The sequence below is a fragment of the Rhamphochromis sp. 'chilingali' genome (assembly GCF_963969265.1).
Source record: "Rhamphochromis sp. 'chilingali' genome assembly, chromosome: 10".
Lineage (NCBI taxonomy): Eukaryota > Metazoa > Chordata > Actinopteri > Cichliformes > Cichlidae > Rhamphochromis > Rhamphochromis sp. 'chilingali'.
In genome coordinates, this window is record NC_137937.1 from 34,054,513 (window position 1) to 34,067,925 (window position 13,413).

The 13,413-nt window shown below is 40.2% G+C and overlaps 1 protein-coding gene across 7 annotated transcripts in view; it reads left to right on the top strand.

The window, feature by feature from the left end:
* The window catches only part of prdm6 (PR domain containing 6), a 119,930-nt gene that overhangs the window by 15,343 nt on the left and 91,174 nt on the right, over window positions 1-13,413 (top strand). For all 7 annotated transcript variants that reach the window (XM_080895261.1, XM_080895260.1, XM_080895263.1 and 4 more), the window contains exon 4: window positions 157-315. In XM_080895261.1, coding sequence (XP_080751387.1) covers window positions 157-315 — 159 coding nt within the window. The remainder of the gene's footprint in view (window positions 1-156; window positions 316-13,413) is intronic.

A 13,413-nucleotide genomic window follows, 5' to 3' on the forward strand; every position in this document is an offset into this window, starting at 1 on the left:
TGATACATGTCTGATAAGTAGGCTGCTGTAAGACCATGATATAATAAATCACAGCTACAGTTTGTAAGTAAATTCTTCTACAGAACAAACTACACACGTCTCACCTTTAGCTGACTGCAGCTGCTGGTGTCACGTTGTTTTGACCTCTGTATGCAGGTGTGTCTGTGCACCAGCACAGTTCCTGGTCTGGGTTACGGAATCTGTGCAGCTCAGAGGATCCCTCAGGGAACCTGGATTGGCCCGTTTCAAGGAGTCCCCCTGATGCTGGAAAAACTGCAGTCTGGAGTGGTCAGGAACACCCGACACCTGTGGGAGGTAAGGAGGGGAGAGCTTTATATCTATGCGTGCACCCACGATTGCCTCATGGCTTTGTGCATTTGTGCAATAAGTGTCATTAAATCCTTCCAAAAAGATTCATGGCTGCTCCGATGCACAGGAATCAAAACCCATACGAGGAAGATTAATTATTTTTGGCTGGTAAACACACATTTTGAAATGTATCTTTGAATTGAGATCAATAACATTACTGGGGTTGCTTTTTGCTTATTTACCCAGGAATTAATGGTGCATTTTTACAGGTGGTTAGCTCATTAAATCGAGTTTTAGCGGTGCAGTGAGGAAATGGAAAACAACAAATAGCTAGCTAGATGCTGGAGGTACTCTTAGGTTATACTTGTATCCTGACATACATGTGAAAAAACCATGAAACCGTAGTCAAGCGCCTGTTATACGTTCTTCATGTGCACTTGGAGTCTGCTTGTATGATGTATGGGCAATTGGTGGAATAAAGCGTAGTCTCTTGCGGACATTTGGAGAGTACAGGGATGTCCTCATGGAGCCTCATGTTTATCTGTGACTATAACACTGGTTTTAGCATCACAACCACATTATCAACATTATCACATGATGGAAGTATATAGAAGGGGGTTATGTTATGTGCACATAGTTTGAAATGAGGGAATGAGGACCAGACTTCCTTTTGTTAAAATGTTAAATTAACTAACTTGAATTGTTAGACCGATTCATTTATGTTAGGCTTCCTATTCAAGTAATTGTATTATTTGCATCATTTGGAGTTCCTGTTGTATTCTGCAGGGGGGGGGAAACTGATACTAATTCAACAAATAATAGGTTTTTAAATTTCATCCTGTTCTCGCATTTTGCACTTAGTTGTGTGTCTGCCTGTTTGTGTGGATTTTTTTCTGTGCGTGTGTGCTTGTGGTCAGCGTCATGTCACCTCTCAGTCCATTGATCAGAGCAGATTGTATTTACATACAGTGGCAGGAGAAAGTCAATGTGGCAGTTATAAACAGCTGCATTAGCATTAGAGAGAGCGAGGGAGGGTGGACTGAGGCATGCAGGGAGACACAGAGATAGATGAGTCCCGTGTGGCTGAGCTGGTAAAGGTCAGTCAGACGTCGGTTGACCGGACATCAGTCTCTCTGCTGTTGGCTGCAGTGGGACAGGAGGTGGAGGAGGAGGACGTGGGAGTGGGCGTGGGTGGAGAGGGGCTTCTGGTTGTGGGAGGCTGTAGAGGATCACAGGTCAGAGGTTAGGGGGCACAGAAGACATGATCAGCCAAGTCCGGCAGGGCCACCAGGTCTTTGCTTGGGGGGAAAAAAGAACATGAAAGTGATGAGGATTAAACTGACGACATGTTTTTATGAGTTTATCTGATGCAGACAATCACTGAGCAGATTTTACTTTCACATGTTAACTCCTGTTGAACCCAATATGAAGCTGCAGTTAAATCTGTTGTGCCCAACAGTATGACCTGCAAGAGCTAATCTGCCAAGTGACAGACAGCAGCAAACTTATTTATGACCACCACGTCTGCAGGTCATTTTCTAACCCATCTACTACACCTCCCCTTTTACATGCTATGCTTTTGGTAGAGCTTTGCAAAGCCTTGTCTGCTTGTTGTAGCTGTTTATCATCACCAGGGGGCAGTTTCATAAATATGTGAACTACTCTATTTCAACAATTGGATGCCATCACTTCCTGTTGAGTAGTTACTGGCTTTTTGGAAGACTATAAAGAAGTGTATCTTTGTACTCAGCGCGCCATCGAATGTCTTTGTGAATCAAGGCAGGAACATAATATCAATATTATATCTGTTGTCCCTGATGCCTGGGCTGGTCTGGTGTCTACAGTTATACACTTCTGTGATCAGGTAAAGATTGTGGAGACTTCAAGAGTTTGTTTTTGTCCCGATGTGCAGCATGAATAATGAACACAGCTGATTTTAAATAGTTAGTTTAAATGGTCCTGTTCTAGTTGCATATTAAGGCTAATTAAAACTGACAATCTGAGACAATTTGCCTGTTTAAAATGAAATCTACAACACAAAGTGTAGAAACTGAATATTCTGGCGCTAAGATGTAAGAATATCCTGGATGTAATTTTTGTTTTGCTGCTGCAGCTCATTATTTGGACCTGGCACAAACTGTCAGTGACCCTCCATGGGGTCTGAAACCAGCTTTTTAAACTCACTAACCCTGAAGAAATTGGTCTGGTCAGATAACCCAGCTCTAACCGGCAGATTACCGGCTGCCAGGCTACGACTGGCCATTAGGCCTATTGATGAAGGAGCTTTACACACAGATTCCATTAAAACTCACTGGTTGTTAAACTCACTTATTGACGCCTCCCAAAACAGGAAGAGATGCTTGTCCTATAGCCAATCAGGGAGCTGGTGTCATGTTGTCTATGGCATCCTAGAAGAGCCAGTTTTAATTAAGACACTTACCGTTACGTCTGAGTGGAACAGCAGAGGGTTTTCTGGAGCGGCAGTATTTTACTGCTCGACAAATCGATCCCCTCCGAGGCAGAGCTCAGTGCTGGAGTCCAACTTTATGGTGGAATAATTCTTGAACTATCTGACCGGCAGCTTCATCACTCCCTACTCCAGCGCTGTGGCAGAGAAGTCAGGAGCAGAGCGCTAAAACTGAACTTTATCTTGATGTAAATGTAATTTTTGTAATAAAGTTTTATTTAGGGCTACATTGATGAGTTAATCAATTAAGTAAAATAAATACTGAGTAGGTTAAGCAGTTCCCACAGTCCAGTTTTCCTAATTTCTTACCTTAAGCTTTCTGAAAATGCTGATTCACTGATTTATGCTATTATAGATAAATAGATTTTAAAATATATTCACAGAGTTAATTAAAACTTCAGAAAGTCCTTTCTGCTTGTTGGATGGAAAAAGTGAAAAGGGAGGAAGAGTCAGATGGAGGTGAAAAGATGGTAAGATGGAAGGTGAAGGAAAAGGCCAGAAAAAGCAATGAATAAGTGCTCTAAGTCAGCGGTCCCCAACCTTTTTTGAGCTACAGACCAGTTTAGGTCCAACAATGTTTTCACGGACTGGCCTTTAAGGTGTTGCAGATAAATACAACAAAATAAAACCAGTACCTGTACCAAAAAAAAGTCACACGGGAAAAGACCCAGGGAAACCCAGTTAACGATAAAAACAATAAAAAATAATGATAAAAACCGATAAGAACCCTGAAAACCATAAATTTCACACCTAAGCCTCAACTCACATGGCCCGGTACCAAATGACTCCGGGGGTTGGGGACCGCTGCTATAACTGATGGAAAGCACAGAGAAATGAAGAAAGGCGAGAAGGAAGGAAGGAAGGCAGGAGGTGGGGGAAGGATAAATAAAGTGTACAAAGAAGATGGAAAAGGAAAGAAAGGGATAATGAAGGGTGTGAAGCTGATGGGAAAAGGAACAAAAGGACAGACTGAAAAGGACAGGGAAAGGAAGGAAGGAAGGAAGGAAGGAAAAAAGGGATAAGAAGGAAGGACAGGACTAATGCCATAACCCAGGGAGAAAGTCTTGGTTCACTCCAGCTTGTTTTTATTGTTTATTTATGTGTTTATTTACTCAACTGTATATACATAACACTATTTATTACATATTACTTATGTCTTGTATATTGTGCATTATATATATATATATATATATATATATATATATATATATATATATATATATATATATATATATATATATATATATATATATTAGGGGTGCAACGATATTCGTATCGATATTGAACCGTTCGATACAGTGCTTTCGGTTCGGTACGCATATGTGTCGAACAATACAACATTTGTAATTTATTTTATCAACTTTCCTTCTGACGATGCTGTCTGTGTTGAGCGCTCAGTGAATCTGTGTTCCACTACTCCGCCTAGGCTGCACTGTCCAGCGCAGATCCACTGAGCGCTCAACACAGACAGCATAGTCAGAAGGAAGAGCGCAGGGCAAGCTAGCGAGACAGAAGTTAAGCTCTCCTTGCAACAGGCATTGAACCTCATTCAGATCTGGCGTTTGGAATTATTTTGGTTTTCATGTGACATATGACCCTGAAGGTAAGCGAGTCATGGACTAAAGTAAAACAGTATGTTGGATGTGCCATGCAATGCTCAATTACATTGGTGTGAACTAGTGTGTTAGCGCAGTTAGCTCGTTAAGGTGTTGGCCGTCTAGCCCCATGCACGGAGCGATCGGCGGTAGCTCGTTAACGGAGATTTGCCGTGTTGTGGCGTTAAGGTCATTTCAACGAGATTAACCTGAAAGCACTAGTGGGAACACAACGAATATGACTGCACATTTACGCCGACATCATCCTAGTGCAAAGACAAAAACAACAAGCATGCTACTAACTTTAGCCGAGTCATTTAGACAGCTGTTAGCACATGATTCTCCTTATGCTGCTGAGAATATAGCCCAGAAGAAGCGGATAGTATAGCTTTTATTTTGGAAAGAGCCATTTCTCTGTAATAAACTCTCTTTTCCAAAGATGAGTGATTCCTCAATCAGATACAGGGCTTGCAATATCGCTAGCCCGACGTCCCGGAGCTAGCGATTTTTTTCAGTCGGGCTACCAAAATCTATCTCTGCCCTGCCCGTCGGGCTATTGTAGGAAGGAAAAATATATGTCAATGCTTTTGCATTCTTTCAGAAATGTAGCTGGGTAATTATGTCATTGGCATTGGTGAGCCACTGTCAATATGTGACATATTGAAGTCGCGTTTGAATTTGCGCTTGTTTTTTTGCTTTCACTTTGCAATCGTGCGAACTGTGTATAGAGAGCGACAGCACTGATCTGTGAGTGATGATAATTTGTGCACCAATTCCTCTGACATCGTCTTATTAATCGTTAGCTTACTATGCAAACATGACAAGTGAAATCTCCCGCAGCAAGCTTAAACATGTGAGAGGTTGATCGCGCAGAGAATCGCTGAGCTTATGTGAGTGCGTGTGTAAAAGCATTTCAGTTCTGCTGAGCCAAATAAGACAGGTCAGGGTGAAGAAGTGACAGCCAAAGAAAAGCTTACCACAAAACAGAGAAGTTATGACAAATCAGACTATAAGGCAAAAAGAAAGTGCAGCTTTATGGTTTCATGGACAAAAGAATTTCTGTGGCTGCAATATGACGAGCTAAATAACCAGGGCTGCACATAAGTGGTCCGCAGGTGCGCATTCGCTGTCAAAATAAAAAACACGCACAAGGGTTAGGGTTAAATTTAAAAACTGTACTTTTGAGTTAAAATATATAATTTATAATTTTAATAATTTTATATAATTTTAATAAATGACAAATTAAAAATGCATGAACATTTTTTTGTATCGAAAAAATATCGAACCGTGACACCAAAGTATCGAACCGAACCGAACCGTGAATTTTGTGTATCGTTGCACCCCTAATATATATATATATATATATATATATATATGTTTTTCCCTTTGTTAATACTGTCCATATGTACATAGTGCTGCAGAACTGTACACCCCCCCCCCCCCCCCCCCCCAAGCATGTTTACACTGAGTAGGAGGTGGTCTGTATCTCATTGTACAACTGTATAGTGACAGTAAAGGCATTCTATTCTATTGTATTATTTATTGAAACTGGTATTAAATTGCTTTATTGGCTTCTGAACATCCACCCAGTTATTGGAGACCCAGTAACTGGCTCCACCCTTTTTTTTTTTTAAGTGAAAAACTATAAAGCCAAAAGGTATGAATGAAGTTAAATGTAAACTCTTCCAACAAATTTGTCTATTTGTGGCTACAGCAGAACGTTAGATTGTTTGCAGATGATTTAGTAAGAAGTTCTAGTAAGAAGATCCTGTTACAATCCTGGATGTAGCAGTGGAAAATCTCATACACATCCAATTTGAGTTTCAGTTTCTTTTTGAGGGAAAGCGTGACAGGTTCTCATTCTCGACTCGAACCGGCGACCTCTCTATCTGAACCTCGAGTACGCTCTGATTGAAAAGAATGTGCAGTAAAAACACGGGCGCCGTCCTCTGACCTCGTCCTCTGGGGTTTTACAGGAGTTTTCTTTTTGGACAGATCAGAGACTAGATGAGCTGTCAGCGCCGAGTCGGTGAATATGGCCCAAACATCATAACTTCAGAGCCGCAGAGAAAGAAAAACTGGAGCTGCTCAGTTTGAGGCAAAATATTTTGTTAGTGTGGGATGTTGATGGGACACATGAGGATTCAGAAAATTCCAAATGCCTGTTGGCATCTTGGCTTTTTGCATCATGAGGTTGTTTTCTTTGTCTGTTCCTGGCTGTCAGTCTGTCCGTTTGTGTTTTCCTGTCCGTCCATCAGTGCAGAATTCCCATTGACTTTATGTTTTTAGTGGTTTGTGGTCACAGCATCCAGTAAAGGCTTTGTAATGTTTTCTTGACTGATGTCATTATTTCATGTTTATATATTCTGGGTTTTATTAAAGGGCCTGATCGCCTTTGACATCATCGCTTTGATTACATAATCAGAAATGGTTTATGGCAAATTCCATATGGTGGTTTTCGTGTTGCTTGGATTTCAGTGAGGCAAGTACGTTTTTATCATTGGAATTTATTAATAAAGCAGAAACGCTCACACTGATAATATGACGTCAGATAGATGGCAGGAACAAAGTCTTAAAGCCCTGAAATAATTTTCCACATAAACCATAAACTCAATATCGTTGGATTTTTGGGCACTCGACTACAAAAGCTTTTTTTTTTTTTAAAGCCATGATGTGACATTAATTCCTCAAACAATCACCCAATGATTAAAGCAAGTTATGTGTATTGATAATGACAGTAGCATTCCTTCAACTTAGAATTCAGTGAAAAAGTTTGATTTAATAAATGAACAACAAATTATTGTTATATAAATATAGACAAAACTTTAAAAAGGAAATGTACAAAACTGGTGTTTCTCCGATTGATGAGAGCTTCTGTCATGTCCATATACACTTTTTTTGGAGACTTTTCCTTATTTTTTGTTACTTAAACTGCTCCAGTGTTGGATGCTCACAATAACTATGGACAAAGTTTCAAACAATGAGGCCAGTGTATGCACAGCTTATCTCTGTTGCAACAATATGTTTGAGTTTTTAGAACACATAAAATACAGGTCAAATAAATCGTATACAGAAATATGACAGAATATTCATCAGGAAAAAAACGTAAAAAACAAACCCCCCCCCCCCCCCCCCCCCCCCAAAAAAAAAACCCCAAAACAAACAAACAAACAAAAAAAGCAGATGAACTATACAAAGTATCATTCCACCATATCCCTCATATTTATATCACGTTATGTCTTTCCAAATTATGTGACTCCAGGTTCCCCTTTTCCACCAACACTTGTGAAATTTCCACTCCTTCCAAGTTTAATATAAAAGGTTTCCAGACAATTTCAAACAGCTCCTTCTTCCCTTTCAAAATATAGGTTATCTTTTCCATAGCCAGAGATGAGGACATGTCCCGTAACCAATGCCCGGTTTTGCTCTATCAATTTTTCTCTAATACAATGCAATTAGACGTTTAGCAAGCAAGAGGCACATATTTATAAGGGTCCTGATTTCTTTTTGAATTGTAGGAGTTGGTGGATAAAGTCCCTTGCACAACTTATCTCTGTGAGCCAAGAGATCAGGTTGCTGCTCTTACTACCCAGTTTTTCCAAGTTGGTTTTTTTTCTATTTTTGTCACTCTGTGATATCATATAGAGAGACGACACTTAAGGCTGTATTAGGTATATCCCATAGATGGCTGGGATATACCTAATAGGGTCATCTTGGGCACACAGTTCTAGAGGGTACCCAAGATGCCCAACAGGGTGTGAAATGTGAACAAAACTGGTCTTGAGCTCAAGTTGTGAGCAGACTACTAGAACAAACCTTCTGTTTGTGAAGACCAGCCAATAGGAAAGCTATAAGAAAGCTGAGTCAAAGGGAAGATAGCCTTAAAGGAGAAGAGGAGGAAGGAGCTAAAACAACTCATTTTGAACTGAAAAGCTGCATCAGGGCTCGTATAAGATCAACAGGGACTATTTTGAGCTGTGAATCATGCAACGCTACCCCAGTATATGCAGGAATATAAAAGCGTGGTGGTAGAATAGTACTACTTTGATGTGATGTTAGTACTAATCTTTGCATCCATGCTCCCAATGAAACATCTTGGAGTTGCTAGCATGACTGAGGACACCTGCTTTGTTTCTTCTGCCTTCTTCCGGATCCAGTCAAAATTCAGCAGAATCCACAGTCCTCCAACTGGGTTCAAGTTTAAACTCTAGCGCCACTGTCAGTGCGCCCCAGGGCGGCTGTGGCTACAATGTAGCTTGCCATCACCAGTGTGTGAATGTGTGGATGAATGGGTGAATAACTGAATGTAGTGTAAAATGCTTTGGGGTCCTTAGGGACTAAGTAAAGCGCTTTACAAATACAGGCCATTTACCATTTGTATTGGTCTGAGTTTGTAGACCGTTTTTTTTGTGCCGAAGGCATGCTAACGGAGAAGCTAGAAAATTTAAGACATGTTTGTATTTATTTCCGTACATCTGTACAATACAGCCTCTATGTCATTTGGTATTGCATCACTTTTTTCTTGGATGTATCAAATGATGGAATTTATTTGGAAGGTGCATTTGCATCATGATCTGATACCATTTCCCATCCATTGCTATATAAACCCAAACCAAACTTTGTCCAGAGACCTTTCTCGAATTCTTCTCCTGCCCATCTTCATGCTCTTCTTTTGTCATTTCTGAGTTAAAAACTCTTTCAATACCCCGGGGAATCATTTGCCTTGCAGGTCAAACTGTGGCTGTTATAAACCACCACTCAGCCTGGTGCTGTTTGGTTAAACCCACTCGGTGAGTCGGGTTAACTCAGTTCATTTCTTGCTCTGCGTGACATTACCCTGTAGGCATGGTAACAGCAGGGGTTCAAGAACAAAGACTGGGGTTTTCCACCCAGACCTACATGTTAGAAAAACATTGTGTGTGTGCGTGTGTGTGTGTACATGTATATAGTCTCTTCATAATCCAGCAGCATGTTTGATCAGAGTGTTTTTCCAGCGTCAGAGCCGCTGGTTGTTTCCTCTCCTGTGCTGGTTTCTGTGGAGGCTTCACCTGCTGTGCTGAGCTATAGTACAAACATGTCCACTCTCTTCATACCACATGTTTCAGCCAATGTTTGAAGTTCATTGTAGTACCCACAGTCATTTATCGTTTCTTTCAGCTCACCTCAGGCAGTATTGTATGATTATATGGTTTAAATTATAACTATAATTTAGTACTTTGTGAAAACAAATCTGAAATTTAATGCAGACTCTCTCTTTTTTCAGTGTTACCAACACTCCTGCTATCCTTAAGATCCTTTTTATATATTACTCTGCAAACACTGACTTTCTTTATTCTCACCTTCCTAATGGTTAGAATTGATTGATGAGATAATTTGGGGGGTTTTCTAAATTATTATTATTTTTATGTGTATAGGTTATCTAATTTTATATTGTTGTGTTGTGCACATAAGCTGTACAAATGAACAGACCACTGTGACTCTATTCATGGGTTCGTGAACTCTGCGGTGGTTTGTTCTTATAATTAAACACACAGAAAGTCATATTATTTGTCAGATAATTGTGTTAAAAATACTCAAAGACACCAGCAGCACAAACCTGACCAAGAGGTCCAGTTCAGTGACTCCAATTAGTGGAGGGGAACCCCAGCAGACAGCTAGCAGCTATAGCTGCCTCTGCTATCACCCACCTGTCTGTCAAAGAAAGCACTGGTCAGTGTTTAAAAACCATCGAACAAAGCACCAGTGTGCAATGTGTCTGCTCTGTGTCAGATAAATTTTTGAGCTAACAAGTTATCCTGGAGTCCATGCTAGGTAAGCTAGCCATGTGTTCTTATCTAATCTCACCAGAAAGATTTAAAGCGAAAATAATCCCAAGATATACGATTCTGCATTCTTTTCTCCGGTGTGTGTGTGTGTGTGTGTGTGTGTGTGTGTGTGTGTGTGCACGCATGTCTGCCTTCTCCACAACTATCCCTATGATTTTATTGGTAATTGGTGGTTGCTCAAAATCACCAAACAGTTTTTTCACAACATTTTTTGTTCATATTCAGTTTTATGATTTGTGTCAAATGATTTGTGTCGGGAAAAACATTTTTTAGAAATGCCCTGAAGGAAGTGAGAGATTGTTGTTCAGTTTGGAGCTTAAAACAAGTAAAACAGTTTTAATTTACTGGAAAGTTTTTAAATCCTCGAAATAGCTCAGTTACGCTGGGATTTTCTTTCAGTGGTCAGTTTTAAGAAGTAGCATCAGAGGTCATGGCTACAGATGGGTCAGCTGGATGCTGAAGCAGCCTCATAATGTGCAATAGGCAGTCTTCTGGGTTGGGTCTTGAAGACAGCTGCTGAAGGGAGGATTGAACTCTATTGATCTAGCTCTTTGGAAAACAGCAGGGCTTTATAGGAAGAAGACGAGAGAAGAAATGATAGAAAAGACAGAGTGGAAATGACACAAAGTGTGAAAAAGTATAAAAACAGAAAAGAAAATGGTATGCAAATCTCAGAAATGTGATAAGGGAAATCACCACCAATTTCTCAATATTATTATCCAAAAAGACAATTTTAGCTTTCCCGACTTTTGCCTTTCCTGTGGTCGAGCTATCAGACTTTCAGGGGTGAGACGAAATCAGAGTGGCACAGTGACAGGAGCAAGCAGTTCATGCTCTGAAGGCCACAAGACCAAACATGTTAGCATGCTTGTTAGCCTGGCCAAATACATTGGTGTGTTTGAAATTTGGCAACTTTCAAAATTTTGTGTTTGTGGTAGCACTTATGAGCTGATTTTATAAATTACTTTTATCCAACAAAGCTGTAACAAGATTATGATTATACAAAGGTTTCACAAATTTAAATCTGTGCTTCAAACTTGGCTAGATCATTGAGATTTGATAGGTGACTTGCATATAAATGAAGGCCTGGAATAATGAGGCGTGGATGATATAAATAGTGCCTTTTTTTTAGTTTTAATAAATAGGGCTTTAAGCCTGAACTCGTCTGTTGTGGGTGCTATTCTATCCCACCTAGTTGAGCTGGTGACCCAGATGCCATAAGGCCCAGGTTCATATCCGCTCTGGGCCATTTACTGCATGTCTTCCCCTGCTCTCTCCCGGCGTTCCTGTTCTGTCATAATAATAGCTAAAAAAAAAGTGTCATGGTGTGCATGGAAAAACTGACTCATTCTAAAATTATTGTTTCTGTCTGATTAGAATGTTTCAGGCTAAGACATACAAACACAGACTTTTGACAAATTAAAAGAAAAACCTGAACTCTTGACCGTGAAGGAATGGATTCAGTGAATGCAGCGATTATGCCCCACATTAGCATGGAATGTGGAACTGCTACTCTTGTTTACGTCTTTTCCACTGATGCAGACAATGCTCAATCTAAACCCTGTTTCACACATTGCAAACAAAATAAATGATCCTAAATTTGGACGCTCTGAAACCACGTCTAAGTGAGGGGCTACTGCAATAAATTTACCAATGATTGGCAGATGCAGCCCACATATTTTGCCCATTAATAATTCTCTCTTAAACCTGCAAATATGGAGGGTGGCTCTTAAAAGGCAAAGAGGCAGAAATGGCAACACGTTGGCGTAAAAGAGGCAAGAGCTTTTTTTTTAGAGGCAAAACTTTAAAATTTAAAAGTAAAAAAGCAGATTCCTTATTGAAGTTATTGCAGTCTTCTTGGTTGTCACATTTCTGCAAAAACCTTTACGCATCTATATCGAGCACTTTTCCAGTCTCACTGACCACTCGAAACACTTAAGACTGCGAGTCGCATAAGACTTTAAAACTACATTTAAAGAATCATTAGTCAACTCAAATTTAAAAAAAAATTGCTGAAAAAGTAAAGCATGATGAAGAGCTGCTGGAGATGAGCTATGGTTTGGCTAATTTGGGTCAACAGGACTGTTGTAAGGAGCTGAGTTGTGCCATGGACTGCAGCACAGACAAAGGTGTTCTGATGGGTGGTGGTCTCTGTCCTTTTGGGTGGTGGGCTGCTGCCCCCCTCTGCTTCTTACTGTTGTGTGAGAAAGCAGCACCTCTGCTTCCAGACAAGAACTTTCTGCTGTTGACGTTGAGGTGAATCAGCGTCGGTTATCCAAATATTATCCGTTTCTCTGAACGATTATTAGCCCTCAGATTTATGACTCTGCTCGCTGCTTGCTGAAAACACAGTTTCAGATGGTGAGGCTGCTCTGGCTGTGTGCAGAGGCCCAGACTGTTGCTCTTGGGCATGATGGCAGCGGTGGTGATGGCAGCAATGGCAGCACAGTTTATAAGGCTTAGTGCTGAAAAATGGACCCCTCAGCGACATGTAGTGTTTTTAAAGAAACTGAACGATTGAATAGCAGTGTGTCAGATTGGGTGAATAAGCAGGACTGTGGCTTTATTTAACCTTCCATTTATTTTTGGCAGGCTGAATAAATCATGTGGCTATGGAAGATTTAACAGAGTGACAATAACGAGGAGAATCAAATGTCTACAGATATGAACACTACCCTTATGGGACGTATTGTCTAAGGTTGAGGAAAAAGAGATCAAGGCAAAGAGATCCAAAACAATTGCAGAGTAACAATGAATAAATGACTAAAAAAGATACTAAAGGAATATGAATAGAGTCAAAATGACCACAAAGACAAAGATAATGACAATGTAGGGCTACTGAAGGCCTGCACAAACACAGCTGACCACAAAGAAACACAAAATGAGCGCAAAGAGAAGCAAAAATTTACCAGAGGTCTTAAATGACTACTGAGACACAGACATGGCCACAAAGGGGGACAAAGTGAACATGAAGAGAAAAATGACCACGAACACACAAAATGGCTATATAAAGATCAAAAATCACCATAAAAAACATAAGTGAACACAAAGATGAATAAAATTGCCACAAAGTGACAGAAAAATAGTCAAATAGAGAGGTTAAATGACCACAAAGACACAAAAATGACCACAAACAGACACAAAAATGACAAAAGAGATGCAAAATCACTGCAGACGTGGCCCCACAGTCCTGTAATCAAGTCAATTGTGCAAGCTG